The sequence below is a fragment of the Hypomesus transpacificus genome, chromosome 2 (assembly GCF_021917145.1).
Source record: "Hypomesus transpacificus isolate Combined female chromosome 2, fHypTra1, whole genome shotgun sequence".
Lineage (NCBI taxonomy): Eukaryota > Metazoa > Chordata > Actinopteri > Osmeriformes > Osmeridae > Hypomesus > Hypomesus transpacificus.
The window spans coordinates 4732355-4745670 of NC_061061.1; the positions used below are offsets into that span (position 1 = coordinate 4732355).

Here is a 13316-nt window from a genome sequence, read left to right on the forward strand (position 1 = left end):
GAATCACAACCAATAAAAAAGCATGTGCATTTGTTTGGTTTTTGTGTTGGTGTGCATACCTTTGTATCTGTGTGCGTGTTTGCGTGTGTGTGCATTCTTGTGTATTTGTGTGGATCTGTTTGTGTGTGCATGTGTCTCCCTACTTCAGAGCAGTGCAGAGGCATCTGCAGTGTAGTAGCAACAGCAGCAGCACTGTCACTGGTCACCTGACACAAGCTGATGTAAGATGGACCTATTGGAGCGCAGAAGCCCAGCACAGCTACTGACAGGTCCAGGAACAGGAGAAGAGAATGTAAACACTACCCCAGTATCTCACAAGATGGAAGATTAGAAAAGACCACTAGTTAACCACCAACTGCACTGTTTCTCTCCTGTAATGAATGATAATGAATTCATCCACTTCATTAGAACTATTTATGAGCTGATGTTTAGTATCCATTCACAGTCTAAAACCATAAACCTATCCATAACCATCAACTGCAATTAAGTAATCCTCAAAAAATGGTGCGCTACCAAAATAACCCACTGGATGGAGTAAGAGTCATATGATCAACTTGTGGTTCGCAACAACGTCTTTCTACAGCTGATGAGTCACAAACAGACAACATGAACAATAAACACTTAATTAAGGACACTTTATTTGAACAATCCATCATCCAATGGTATGCTAACCAAAACAGCAATCCAATATGTGATGAAAGTATGCTAGTTAGGGATATTTACATACATATTTACATACTGTACTGTATCCATGATTCTAAACCACAGTATCTATGCATGTAATAGCATGTTCTAATAACATGATTCTGGAGGAGTTGATTCATAATCTTTATTTTTATAATGTTTTTTTTTTCCCTTTTCCCCTATTGACTTCTACAACATTAATAGTTACATGTGACACAATATCTAGAGTTGATTTGACAGGTCATCTAAAGATTTGGGGATTCTTTTGTTTTGAGTGAATTTCCTCACATAATATTTAACAATAAAATCTTTAAAAGTTTTTTTAAACATTTCCCTTTAAATCCAGATCAGTCTGAATCTGTTTAGGGTCCTGATCCCTTCAGGGTTTGGAATATGCTAGGAGAGCACTTATTTACAACAATCGGAAAAATCAAGCTCAAATAAAATAATGCCAGTGTAAACACGCTTCAGTATCATGTCCAAATATTGCACATACACCATTCATTCATAGATATACATGTCTCCCATGTGTGTGTTACGTATATAAAACTATACTTCTGTCAGAACTACTGTCAACATAAACAGAGAGGAATGCATTCAACATTGAGAGGAGAGGAGGCAGTGTTTATGGCAAGCACAGAACGATAGATAACAGAGTAACAGATAAACACACACACAGACAGACAGACAGACAGACAGACAGAGTGATGACAGACAAACAAACAGACAGACAGACAGAGTGACAGACAGCCATGGTGTCTACTATATAAGAAAGAATGTATCCAACCCCCCCACCCCCACCCCCCTTCCTCACTGCCTGTTCAGCTGAGCCCAGGGAACACACACAGGTACACAGAAACATGGTCACACAGTGACTCTGCAGGGCTGGTTTCTCTGTGTTGCTGGCTGGATCTGGACCAGTCTGTTAAGGCTCTGGATCTGGGAGTCTGTGGCCAACCAGCAGATCTCAGATCTGTTCCATTGATTTGAGTCACCTCCAAGAAGCCTGGCTCCCCCCAAACCGCCTCCTCCAATCAGAATTGTGCAGTGTGTCAGGCGTCTGCTGCTTGGTCGGAGGTCAGCTGCTCCCGGTCAGAGATGTCATCCCCCGCTGGTGGACGCGCCCGATCAAAGAACCCACACTAGAGGGTGGAGCTACGGTTAAACTGCTGTCATGTGGAGGTGGTGTGTGTGTGTGTATGTGTAAGTTTATGAATATGTGTGTGTGTGTGTTTATCGTACGGATAGTAAAAGTAATGTAATCCTGTCAATGACACCCACTGAAGAGGAGTGTATGAGTATGTCTGTGTGTGTATGCATGTGTAGATGTGTGTGTATGTGAATGTGAGGGTGTGATTGTGTAGCATACCTTCCACATAGCCAGTGTTAGTATGGCCAAAACCAGCAGTCCCAGTAGTATAGCCAGGATGATTACCCACAGTGGAACAGCAAACGCCACATCAGGGGTACCCCACAGGACCAGCGTACCCATCTTCAGCACACCAACACACACACACACATACATACATGCACACACACACGGTAACAAATGTATATAGGTTTTCAATTATTAACAGAACAAAAAACACAGAAACAGTATCTAGATTTCCCTCCTCCCTCCCTCCCTCCCTCCCTCCCTCCCTCCCTCCCTCCCTCCCTCCCTCCCTCCCTCCCTCCTTCCATCCCTCTCTCTCTCTCTCTCTCTCTCTCTCTCTCTCTCTCTCTCTCTGTCTCTCTCTCTCCTTCTTCTCCCTCCTTCTTTCTCTCTCTCTCTCTCTCTCTCTCTCTCTCTCTCTCTCTCTCTCTCTCTCTCTCTCTCTCTCTCTCTCTCTCTCTCTCACTCTCTCACTCCCTTCCTCCCCCCCTGCTCACTCCCTCTCTCTGTTACCGAGGTGATGCGTCGGGGAAGGGAAGGGGGCTGGATGCGGTAGGGCAGGGATGTCACTCTGAACGACATGGTGGAGTTGAGAAGGTACGGGTCGTTGCGCCTCTGCAACAGAGACAGCAAGGGGACGTTAGGCAAGTCTTAAATATCTGGGTGTGCTTGCGTGTGTTTGGGTGGGTGTGTGTATGTGTATGGGTACTGCATGTGTACGTGTGTTTACCTGGAGGAAGGTGTGAGCCCAGAGGCGAGAGCGTATCTTGACCACAGCACTCTGACCGCGATCCAACCGACCAACCACACACAGAATGTTCAGACAGATGATGTTGCTGCAGTTCTGTACAGAGGGGTAGAGGTCCAGACAGTGATTAAGTACAGTGTGTGTGTGAGTTTATATGTATGTGTGTGAGTGTGTGTACATCTATGTATGTATGTATGTATGTATGTATGTATGTATGTATGTATGTATGTATGTATGTATGTATGTATGTATGTATGTATGTATGTATGTATGATGTATATGTGTATACTGTTCGTGTGTGTGATATGTATATGTGTTTGGATGTGTATGTGTGTGAGTGTGTGTACAGTATGTGTGTGTGAGTGTGTGTACCAGGGTCTTGCTACTGTAGCTCTCAGCACCAGTGACAGCTCTCCTGTGACGGTGAGGACCACTAGTGCTGTTCTTCAGGAAGCCAAGCAGCTCTGGAGTGTCCTGGAGAGAAGACGTCTGACAGGGAGGGAGGGAAAAAGGGTGGGAGAGACAGGAAGAGAGAGAGAGCGACGGGGAAGGAGGGACAGAGAATGACAGAGTGAGGAAGAGAGAGAGAGAGTTCATCAGGTACTCATATCAGGTATAATTATTCATGTATTTTTATTATTATTACGACAATATCAAATTGAATGAAGTGGCATGATAATATATATACCATATGTATCTCACAAACTCTTTGTTGTTGGAGGTCCACATACCTGCAGACCCAAGGGGTTCAGACTGCTGTTGGTTTCACAACTGATTGGTCCATCTGTTTTTATCTCCATGGCATAAAGCAAGTTTTCGTCACGGAAACGGGAAGGCCAGCCAACCTGGAGCTCCGCCTCCCTAATACTACTGGGACCAGAATTGTGGAGCTGGGAGGGAGAGGGAGGGAGAGATGGGGAGGAAGAGAGAGACAGGGGGAGGGAGAAAGGGAGCGAGGGAGGGAGAAAAAGAGAGAAAAACAGAGGGAGAAAGAAAGAAAGAGGAATAGAGAGGGAACAGAGAAAGAGAGGGATGGAGAAAGAAAGAGAGGAGAGAAACAGAGCAAGAGAAAGAGTGAGAGAGAGCAAGAGAAAGAGTGACAGAAAGAGAGAGGGTCACATGATTGTTATCAGTGCCTACCCCATAACAATGTCCTCATTAAAAGACCATGGTCACTAAATCATTAAAACATCTACTCTTGTTTCCTGGAAGCTCCACGTGTTGTGAGAAATCGACCTCCATACAACTTCCACACACACATGAGCACACACACACAAACACTCACAAACACAGGCATGCACACACACACACTCACAAAAACACATACACAAACACACACACAAACTCGTTCATTAGCACGTAGAGTGGACCATACAGGACACGAGCCTCATGCACCCAGGCAGGAATTCTCCCTGAGAGAAACTGCGGCCTCTAACCTGAACCAGCTGCTGATGGGAAAATTACAGCTAATGAAAATCATTATCATCTGCTGGAACACGGAAGACTGGCTGGTGCACTGGATGTCCATACACACACAGGCACACATATGCACACACATCAAAACTCTCTCACACTGTCGCCAGTCCGACTGTCTCTGATATATAGGCCAGTTAACCTCTAACCTTTATCTCTCTATCTGAGATCACTCTATCTCTGACCTTCACCTCTCCCTGTCATCCTCTCCCACTCTCTTTCCATCTCTCTGTCGCTCTCTCTCTCTCCCTTTACAGGTATGATGTAATGTCTCTCTCTCTCTCCCTCTCTCTCTGTCTCTTTACAACAGTAATTTCCTGAATTACCACAGCGCAAGAGCTCTTTGATCTGCCAACATTTTGTGCTTTACAGGGCTACTACTTTTACTGTGTGTGTGTGTCAGTGCAGACTAATTTACTGCTCCTTACTTCTACCGGTGGTTGTTTCCGCTCTAAAACGAGTGTTCTTCTGACCCAGAAGAACAACCATACCCCTCCATCGTCTTCCCCTCTTCTCCCTCAACCTCACCCCTGTTCTCTTTCACTTCCCCCATCCTTCTCTCATCTACTTCCTTCATCAGACCAAACCAACGTTCCCCATTCTTCTCCTTGACTGTGTGTGTATAGGTGTGTGTGTACCTCATAGATGTGTGTGACCTGAGGTCCCACGTCATCCTCCTTCACAGGCTTCTCTTTGGGCTCCCAGCGTGGGAACGGAAGGACTACCTGAGAGGGATGAGACACCCTGGAGGAGGAGAAAAGGAGGGAGGGAGGTAGGGAGGGGTGTGGGAGGGGAGGGAGAAGAGGGGGGGGAGGGAGTAAGAGGTATAAATGGGGGGAGGGAGAGAGATGTAGAGGGAGGAACGGAAGTAGGGAGGAAGGGAGAATGAAGGAGTTAAGGAGGGAAAGACGAAGAGAGGTTAAAGCAGGTAGGTAGGGGATATTGAGAGGTTGAGGGAGAGAGAGGACAAGAGGGGAGGCAGAGAGAGAGAAAGAGGGAGGGAGGGAGAGAGAGCGAGGGGATATTGAGAGGGAGAGGGAAGATCAAGAAAGCAGGAAGAGAGAGAGAGTTGAAGAGGAATTATAACAGGAAGTCATTCTGTTGGCAAGCACAACAGTACTAGGTTTAGAACCCTACACCCAGCCTTCCCACTCTGTTTGTGTGTACAACTGCCTAGACTAAGGCCGAATCCCAATACTCTGTGTTACCCCTACCTCTTACCCCTAGTTTACCCCTAGCCATTGTGTCTCGAAACTGAGGGGTAAGGGCTACATAGGGAGTCAGGTGGCTGAGTGGTTAGGGAATCGGGCTAGTAATCTGAAGGTCGCCAGTTCGATTCCCGGCTGCGCCAAAAATGACGTTGTGTCCTTGGGCAAGGCACTTCACCCTACTTGTCTCGGGGGGAATGTCCCTGTACTTACTGTAAGTCGCTCTGGATAAGGGCGTCTGCTAAATGACTAAATGTAAAATGTACATAGCCCTATGAGACGCCACTTGGTTACGGTTACGTATATCGATGTCTCCAAAGCAAGTAGTGTTATGCACTGAAATTTGCTGCTAATGGAGTTTAATTAAAACTGTAGACATGCATGGAGTCCATTGAAGGCCAATCAGAGACATCAGAGGACTGTTGTGCAAATCAGCAATGTAACGTTAGCGTAGCAAACTAGCGATTTTTCAAAACGTTTCAATTAAGAACATGGTTGCAAATACATATGTACAGGACTGTGTAGAGCACAAAACAAGACTGTCATAATTTTGTAATAAATTATTTAAGGCGAAAATATTACATTTATGGGACTCTGGATGATCTGTCCGCCATTGTTGCAGGTAGCGCTTTCCCCTTTCAAGTAAGCTCCCGAGCTCACTTGGTTTTAAGGGGTGTATACCCCTTTGTCTTAGCCCTACCCCTAGCTCAAAATGAGTATTGGGACACCACTTACTCTCACGGGAATGCGCAAAACTAAGGGCTAGAGGTAAGGGGTAGGGGTAAGACAGAGTATTGGGATTCGGCCTAAGCCTAGCCTGATGTATGTGTGTCTGTATGTATCTGAGTGTGTGTGCATGCATTTCTTAGTGTGTGTAAGACAGGGTCAGAACAAGCCCATGTGTGCATGATTAGCTCAACTCTATTCATAGAAACACATGATCCATGCACTGATCTAATCCACACACATATCCTCAGGAGACATAGACGTGTATGTTCTCCATAACAGAGAACTGCTCCACCTGCATGACGCTATAAAACAACCCCATCATCTCAGCGAGATGTTTCACCGTCTGGGAGTAGAACAAAGCTGCTTCAAATACGAGATGACTCACTTACCCTCGCAGGTCAAGCTGTGCATGGGCAGAGATGGACAGAGTCAGGTTGACAGGGTTACTGTGGGAGTTGTCTTTGTTTGAGCTGGAAAAGACATACACACACATGCACACATACACACACACACACACACAAGACACAGCATCAGCGGACAAGCCAGCACATTCTGTATTTTCTGTGACAGCCTCAGGGTTGTCCCAATCATTTGTCCCTTGTTGGCTGTGTTCTTGGTTCCAGTAAGTTTATGGGTGGAGATACCTTGGTGATACTAATGCCAAAACGCCTGGCCGACACCTTTCTTTGTTTCACACTCTGACAACCACACACACCATTTCACCACTCACACAGACACTGCAAACATACTAATCTACAGACCAACAGAGCCCATTGGATTGTTTGTCACATTTACTTAAATACGTAGCATTTGTTACAGCTATGTGTGGTCTCCCTTTAACCAACTTCGGAGCCGGTTCTGACACAATGGGGGCTCATCCTGCATAGTTCTGCTTTTCTTGGACTGGTGAGTTTTTTGCCTTTGATTTGGAGTTCTGTTTGTATTCTGCCTCTTACTTTGGGATTAGTGTGGTCTTTGTATAGAGTTCAGCGATTTTTTGTTTGGGACGGTAGACTGTTTTAAGGCTACTACATACTAGTATAGCATTTTGGTTGTGTTGAGATCGGTGTCTGTGTATGTATAGGCTGGTTGCTTTGTCGGTTGGCATGTTTTAGTACTGTCTTGGGTTGGACTTGAGACAATTTGGGGTATTTTGGGTGACAGTGTCAATTATTTGATGTAGAGGTGTTTGGATTGGAGCTTTCCCTGGTAGGATGAAGGGATTTTTCTCCTTTGAGCTAGAACAGATCATGACCCATACATCCCAGTGTCAGAATGAAGCATGTTGCCGAGTCATGGTGAGTGTTGGTGAGTGTGTGCAATGTGTTGCTGTTTGGGATCTGAACAGAGATGTTTTCTCTCGTCAGGTCCTGCGGCCCTCTGTCTCTCCTCTCTTTGTTAGAGAAAAACATTAGAGTCACCACTGGGACAGAGACGGCTCTTAGGCCAGTGCTTTCTGTCAAGTAGACCTTTGGCGTGTGTGTATGAAAGTGTGTATGCGTGTGTGAGCATGTGTTTGACAGTGTGCGTGTGTGTGTGTGTGTGTGTGTGTGTGTGTGTGTGTGTGAGAGACACACAGAGAGACACAGAGAGAGTGACAGTGAGCTTTACATTAATTCTCCTCTGTCACTACTCCATACGGCCCTATGCACTCTTTTACTTTATATTTTATATTGTAGTTTTGTAAGTATTTAGTATTTTATTTTTCACATTCTTACATGTTTATATTGTATATGTAAGGACTGCACACACATTTTAAGATAAGATTTTTAAGAATCATATATGTTTACTGTATGCACCTGCCCACCAAAGTAAATTCCTTGTTTGTGTACACTTACTTGGCAATTGAACTTTATTCTGATTCTGAGAGAGAGAGAGAGAGAGAGAGAGAGAGAGAGAGAGAGAGAGAGAGAGAGAGAGAGAGAGAGAGAGAGAGAGAGAGAAAGAATGTTTGTATCTGAGTATCTGAATCACCTGTGGATCTGGAGCTCAAAGTTGATGTGAGGGCCGGCATCCTGGAGTCTCTGGACAGAGAACCGCAGACCCACAGACAACTGGAGAGAGAGAGATAGAGAGAGGGTGATATGAGAGAGGTAGAGAAAAGGAACACAACAAAAACCATGTGACATCTGTAAGTGTTCAGTTATATGGCACAGCCAAACTCTCCTGAGATATTCTGGTCACCATCCCCTCTCTTAATACCCCACAGGGCCTGTGTATATGTGTATGTGTGTGTGTGTGTGTGTGTGTGTGTGTGGAGGATAAGTCCAGGTCTGTAGGCTGAGACAGACCAGATCCCCTTCACACACACACACTCACACACTCACTTCATACAGTGCAGCTACAGTAAGTACTCTCGTCTTGCCCCCAGAGTAAACCCTGTCTGCCTGGCTAACTCACAACATGTGGAAGTTTTATTTCATTATCATGTCAATGACAATGGACCCTGTGTGTGTGATTGTATGTGTGAGTGTCTGTCTAAGTGAATGCTTGAGCATGTGTGTGTGTGTGTGTGTGTGTGTAAGTTTGTGCGTGAGCGTGTGTGCAAGCATGTTTGTGTTAATGAACAGCAGGTCAGTCCCTGGATCAGAGTGGGTAACAGTGCCTCTCCAAAACCAGTACAACATTACAGGACTAGCACCAGAACCAGAACCAGGACCAGCATGAAGACAAGGACTAGGACCCAGCCTGTTTCATGAGACTTGCTCCCTGATGTATCTCTACAGTTTGTCTTCAGAGGCTTACCTCTGATTAAATAGCGACAGAGCGACGACAACTGGCTAATTGGGACCCAAAGCGCTGTGTAACTCAAGATTCCTGTATTCATAACTCTGTCTGAGTGTATGTAGGTATGTGTGTGTGAGAGAGAGATAAAGATAACGAAAGAGAGAGAACAATTGTGTGTGTGTGTGTGAGAGAGAGTGTGTTCTGTATAAGCTCATGAATTCCTGAAGGTCCGAGAGAGCTCGGGCCGGTAAATATGGGAAACATCTGGCCAAGAGGAGAGCTGAAGTGAACTCTCTCTCTTTTTCTCAAACACACACACACACACGTGCACACACACACACACCACACACACAGACCTTCAATTTAGAACACTCTAAAGCTCCCCCATCCCCCCATAGTGAAATCTGACCACATCATTGATTTATCAAAATGCTGCATGTCACCTCCAGAGTTAAAACACACTAAGGTTAACACCCTGCATAGGAAATACACCTACACATACACACACCTACACACACAAAAAACATAAAAACACACACATGCAAACTGACATACAAAGAACATACTACATAAACACAGGGTAGAGTTTCATGTCGGAAGGGACCACTCTTTACTTAACAAAGCCTTGGCTTCCTGCATGTGTCATGCAGGGGGCGAATGGCTTAACACACACACACACAGTGTTCTGAAGTTGGGAATATGAAGAGTATCTTTCATATCACCGGGTTGATGGGTCACTATAGTAATGATGAACCAGTGTATCAGCTGACTGACGTGTGTACGTGTGTGGACATCTGTTACGCTCACCTCTGTCCCAGCCACCATCGGGTTTCCCAGGTCACACACCACCAGTCTGGACTTATTCACCATTCTGTACTCACAGTTTAACCTGGACAGAGACTGGAGGAGTGGAGGTGAGGGGGAGAGGAGAGAAAGATTGGGGTGAGGGGGAGAGGGGGAGGATGGGAAGGAGAGGAAATCAGGAGAGGGGTGTAGGGGAGAGGGGTGTAGAGCAGAGGAAGGGGAGATGAGGGGAAAAGTGGACAAGAGGGTAAGGAAAGGAGGAGAGAAGTGGAGATGAGTGAACAGAGACATTGTGGATAGTGGCAGTGAGGGGGAGGGGGAAAGCAAGTGAGAGGTAAAGGGGAAAAGGGGTTAAAAGAGGGAGAGAGGGGGTGGGGAGAAGTGGGGGAAGGCAGGACAGGAAGAGAGTGATGAATGCTCTGACAGTAACAACCTCATCAATCTTCAGAATGCCATTACACACTCATTAGCGTACTCCCACAAACACAGTCAGCGTCTGACCCCATGTATTTCCCTGGTCACTAATGTAGCATGTAAATAATAATAGTAATAGGCTCTTATTCCTGGTGAGGCAGATCAACTTTACTTACTCCAAAAAACACACAACAGGATGTGATGTCATTGACATTCAGTTAAGTGCAGCTGGGTGACTTGTAGATTCATGACATCAGAGCCATTGTCTCTCCTTTTCTCCTATGTTAACATAATATGATATCTTACTCTATACTTTTTTGTGAAGTGTGTGCGTGTGTAACGTGTGTATATGTGTGTGTGTCTAGTGTCTCTAGTATGTGTGTATTATATGTTTGTTCTCACCTCCACCTTGCGTTCCACTCCTATGTAGTCCGCCTCAGGAGGCAGTAATGTTTGCAGTTCTGTCTCGTACGCTCCCTCTGCACGGTTAACTGCATTTATGGTCAACATGACCAAGTTGTCGTCCCCGATGACCAGCTCTGAGCGGTCCCTGTGTCACAGACAGACAGACAGACAGACATACGCACACATATATATATACACACAAGCACAGAAACACAGATACATACATAAAGACACACATACTCTTGTAGTTATTCACACAGAACCAGATGAGGCAACTGTACCCTGTCAAAACCTGTCTGTTTGCGTGCTTTTGTGTGTGTCAGAATGCATGGACAAGGTATTTGTATTGGACTGCCACAGACATCATACAGCTGTAAACTACAACAGACAAAACACACACATACACACACTCTACACACTTGGTAAAGTAAACAAGCTGAGTGTAAACTCTTATCCTGCGAGTAAAAACAGACCCAACTGACTTTGTCTTGATGTTGGTGTGTGTGTGTGTGTGGTTGTGTTAAATGTCCACAGGTTGACAAGAGAGTGTTTGACACTGTCTGTCTTACATGGTGGCAGACAGATGCAGGTCAGGAACACACTCGTTGTCTTCTCCACAGTCCAGTAGGATGTAGGCCTGGGAGACGCACAAGGCAATCAGAAAGTCACAGCTAGTTCACTGCATAATGCGAGCAAACCCAAACACGCAGATACACATGTACACACACAGACAAATATGCACACATATACACACACACTCATGCGTGTGCACACACACACCTGCTCCTGCAGGAAGGAGCTACTGTAGTGGTTCAGGACTGGTGGGATGTCCATTTCAGAGGGGGGAGGAGCCAGACTGTAGTTGAGAGCGAATGAGATAGGAGTTAACTTATCCCTAAACTCCTCCTCATCCTGTAGAGAGAGAAAGAGACAGAGAGAGAGAGAGATACAGAGCAGGGCAGAGAGGAGCAGAGAGAAGAGAGGTAAATGTTAGTCTATGTTGGTCATTTCAACAAATCTAGAGACTTGGTCTGGCCAAGGTTAGCTAGCAAGATCTGACCCAGCAAGTCTTGATGTATAAATACGTCTAATTCTTCAGGTTGCTTAGAATCTTTGTCAACTGTGGTTATGTGTGTGTGTGTATGTCTGACTCACCCGCAGGTATACATGATAATTCAGGCAATTGTGAGGACTGTGCTGCCCCACTGTCAGGACCCCAGTTCGCTGGGGCTGGTGTGTATCCAGGAAGAGAATCCTCTTAATTCCACCCCTGTGTCCTTTCAACCAATCAAGATGAAGCTCTGCTTTTAGGACTGAGGGGGGAGATAAAGAGAGACAATGTTGGTGAAGGGAGGGGAAGGGAGATGAAAGACAAGAGAATTGGTGGAGGGAAGAGAGGGATGGGAAGAGAAATGAGGCGAGACACTCCTACGATACTTCCTGGTTTTCAAGGCTCCAGCCGCAGAACTACAGAGTGTGTGTTCCGGAACTCTCTGAGTATCATCAGCTCACAAAAAAACGGATGGAAACTTTGCACCCCCCCCCCCCACCATTACTCCATCTCTTTCTATCTTTTTCACTCGTTTACCCATTGTTTTTGAGTTGAGGAGTGATTGAACATGGCGAATTGTGATGATGGGGAATTTTCCTTCTCTGTCCGTCTCTATTCCCCATCCCTCCATTCTTTCCTCCCTCCCCCCACTCTCCCCACTCCCCCCAGTAAGAGCAGCTTCTTACCAACAGAGTCAGGGATCCCCACACCGCTCACCTCCACACACACATCCACTCTGATGCTGAGAGAGAGAGAGAGACAGAACAAATGTGATATTATTATTACATATAACATGAAGCCAAATGTTCATCGTTGCATGACTCGCCCAGCAATAAGAAAAACGTGCCTTGTTCGTTCGACCAATAGAAAGGGAAGTCAAAGGCATGATGATGTGATTCTGAATTAAACACATTAACACCCTCCCCCACGCGCACGCAGACACACACACATCCCAGAGACATGGGAGACTGGAAAACATCAATGTCTGGATTTGAGTGTGTGTGGGTGCCTGAGTGTGTGCCTTCCTGCGTGTGTGTGTGTATCTGAGAGAGAGAGAGAGAGAGAGAGAGAGAGAGAGAGAGAGAGATAGAGAGAGAGAGAGAGAGTGTGTGTGTGTGTGTAAGTTATCAGCCAGTTTATCAGGAACAGGAAAGTGACTCCCACAGAGGGAGAACTGCACCATTAATACTCTGGAATCTAGTGATGGCAGAATGAGAGAATCACACACCCTTCTGCTCAACTGGACAGACAACCCCATTAGGTTTTAGTTGAAGCTGTTTGTGTGTGTGTGCGTGTGTGTGCATGTGTGTTTGTGCGTGTGTCAACTTTGATGTAAACCAGCAGTTTGTCTGCAGTGCTCTGCTTAACCATGTTGACCTATTCAGGCAGTGTCATGTTTGTTTAATGTGTGTGTGTATGCATGTGTGCTTATATGTTTCTGCGTCCATGTGTGAGCAGAGCGGAAATGATCCCCAACCTCCTGACAAAAATCTCTGTTCCTTGGTCAGTCATTACTGTATGAAATTATCCTCAAACACACACACACGCACACAAACATAAAGCTTCCTGAAACAATACCTTCCTCCCTCTCTCAACCCTGTCCCCTAAGTCTCTCACAGCACTCAGATCAACGATGGTCTTTTGACCATGACCCACACCCCCCTCAATACAACCCTCCTTCCTTCCATCTTTCCCTCC

At 45.7% G+C, this 13316-nt stretch overlaps 1 protein-coding gene across 1 annotated transcript in view; it reads right to left on the minus strand.

Annotated features, from left to right (window-relative positions):
* Positions 1 to 625: 625 nt before the first annotated feature.
* itga8 (integrin, alpha 8) overlaps positions 626 to 13316 on the minus strand; it is a 30858-nt gene continuing 18167 nt past the window's right edge. Inside the window, exons 16-30 of the mRNA XM_047034914.1 lie at positions 12305 to 12360; positions 11723 to 11880; positions 11348 to 11479; positions 11137 to 11204; positions 10565 to 10712; positions 9752 to 9844; positions 8192 to 8271; positions 6607 to 6687; positions 4919 to 5024; positions 3539 to 3697; positions 3180 to 3296; positions 2790 to 2903; positions 2573 to 2674; positions 2054 to 2176; positions 626 to 1826 (exon numbers count right to left, since the gene is read on the minus strand). Of these exons, the coding sequence (XP_046890870.1) occupies positions 1737 to 1826; positions 2054 to 2176; positions 2573 to 2674; positions 2790 to 2903; positions 3180 to 3296; positions 3539 to 3697; positions 4919 to 5024; positions 6607 to 6687; positions 8192 to 8271; positions 9752 to 9844; positions 10565 to 10712; positions 11137 to 11204; positions 11348 to 11479; positions 11723 to 11880; positions 12305 to 12360 (1627 nt within the window). The 3' untranslated portion in view covers positions 626 to 1736. The remainder of the gene's footprint in view (positions 1827 to 2053; positions 2177 to 2572; positions 2675 to 2789; positions 2904 to 3179; positions 3297 to 3538; positions 3698 to 4918; positions 5025 to 6606; positions 6688 to 8191; positions 8272 to 9751; positions 9845 to 10564; positions 10713 to 11136; positions 11205 to 11347; positions 11480 to 11722; positions 11881 to 12304; positions 12361 to 13316) is intronic.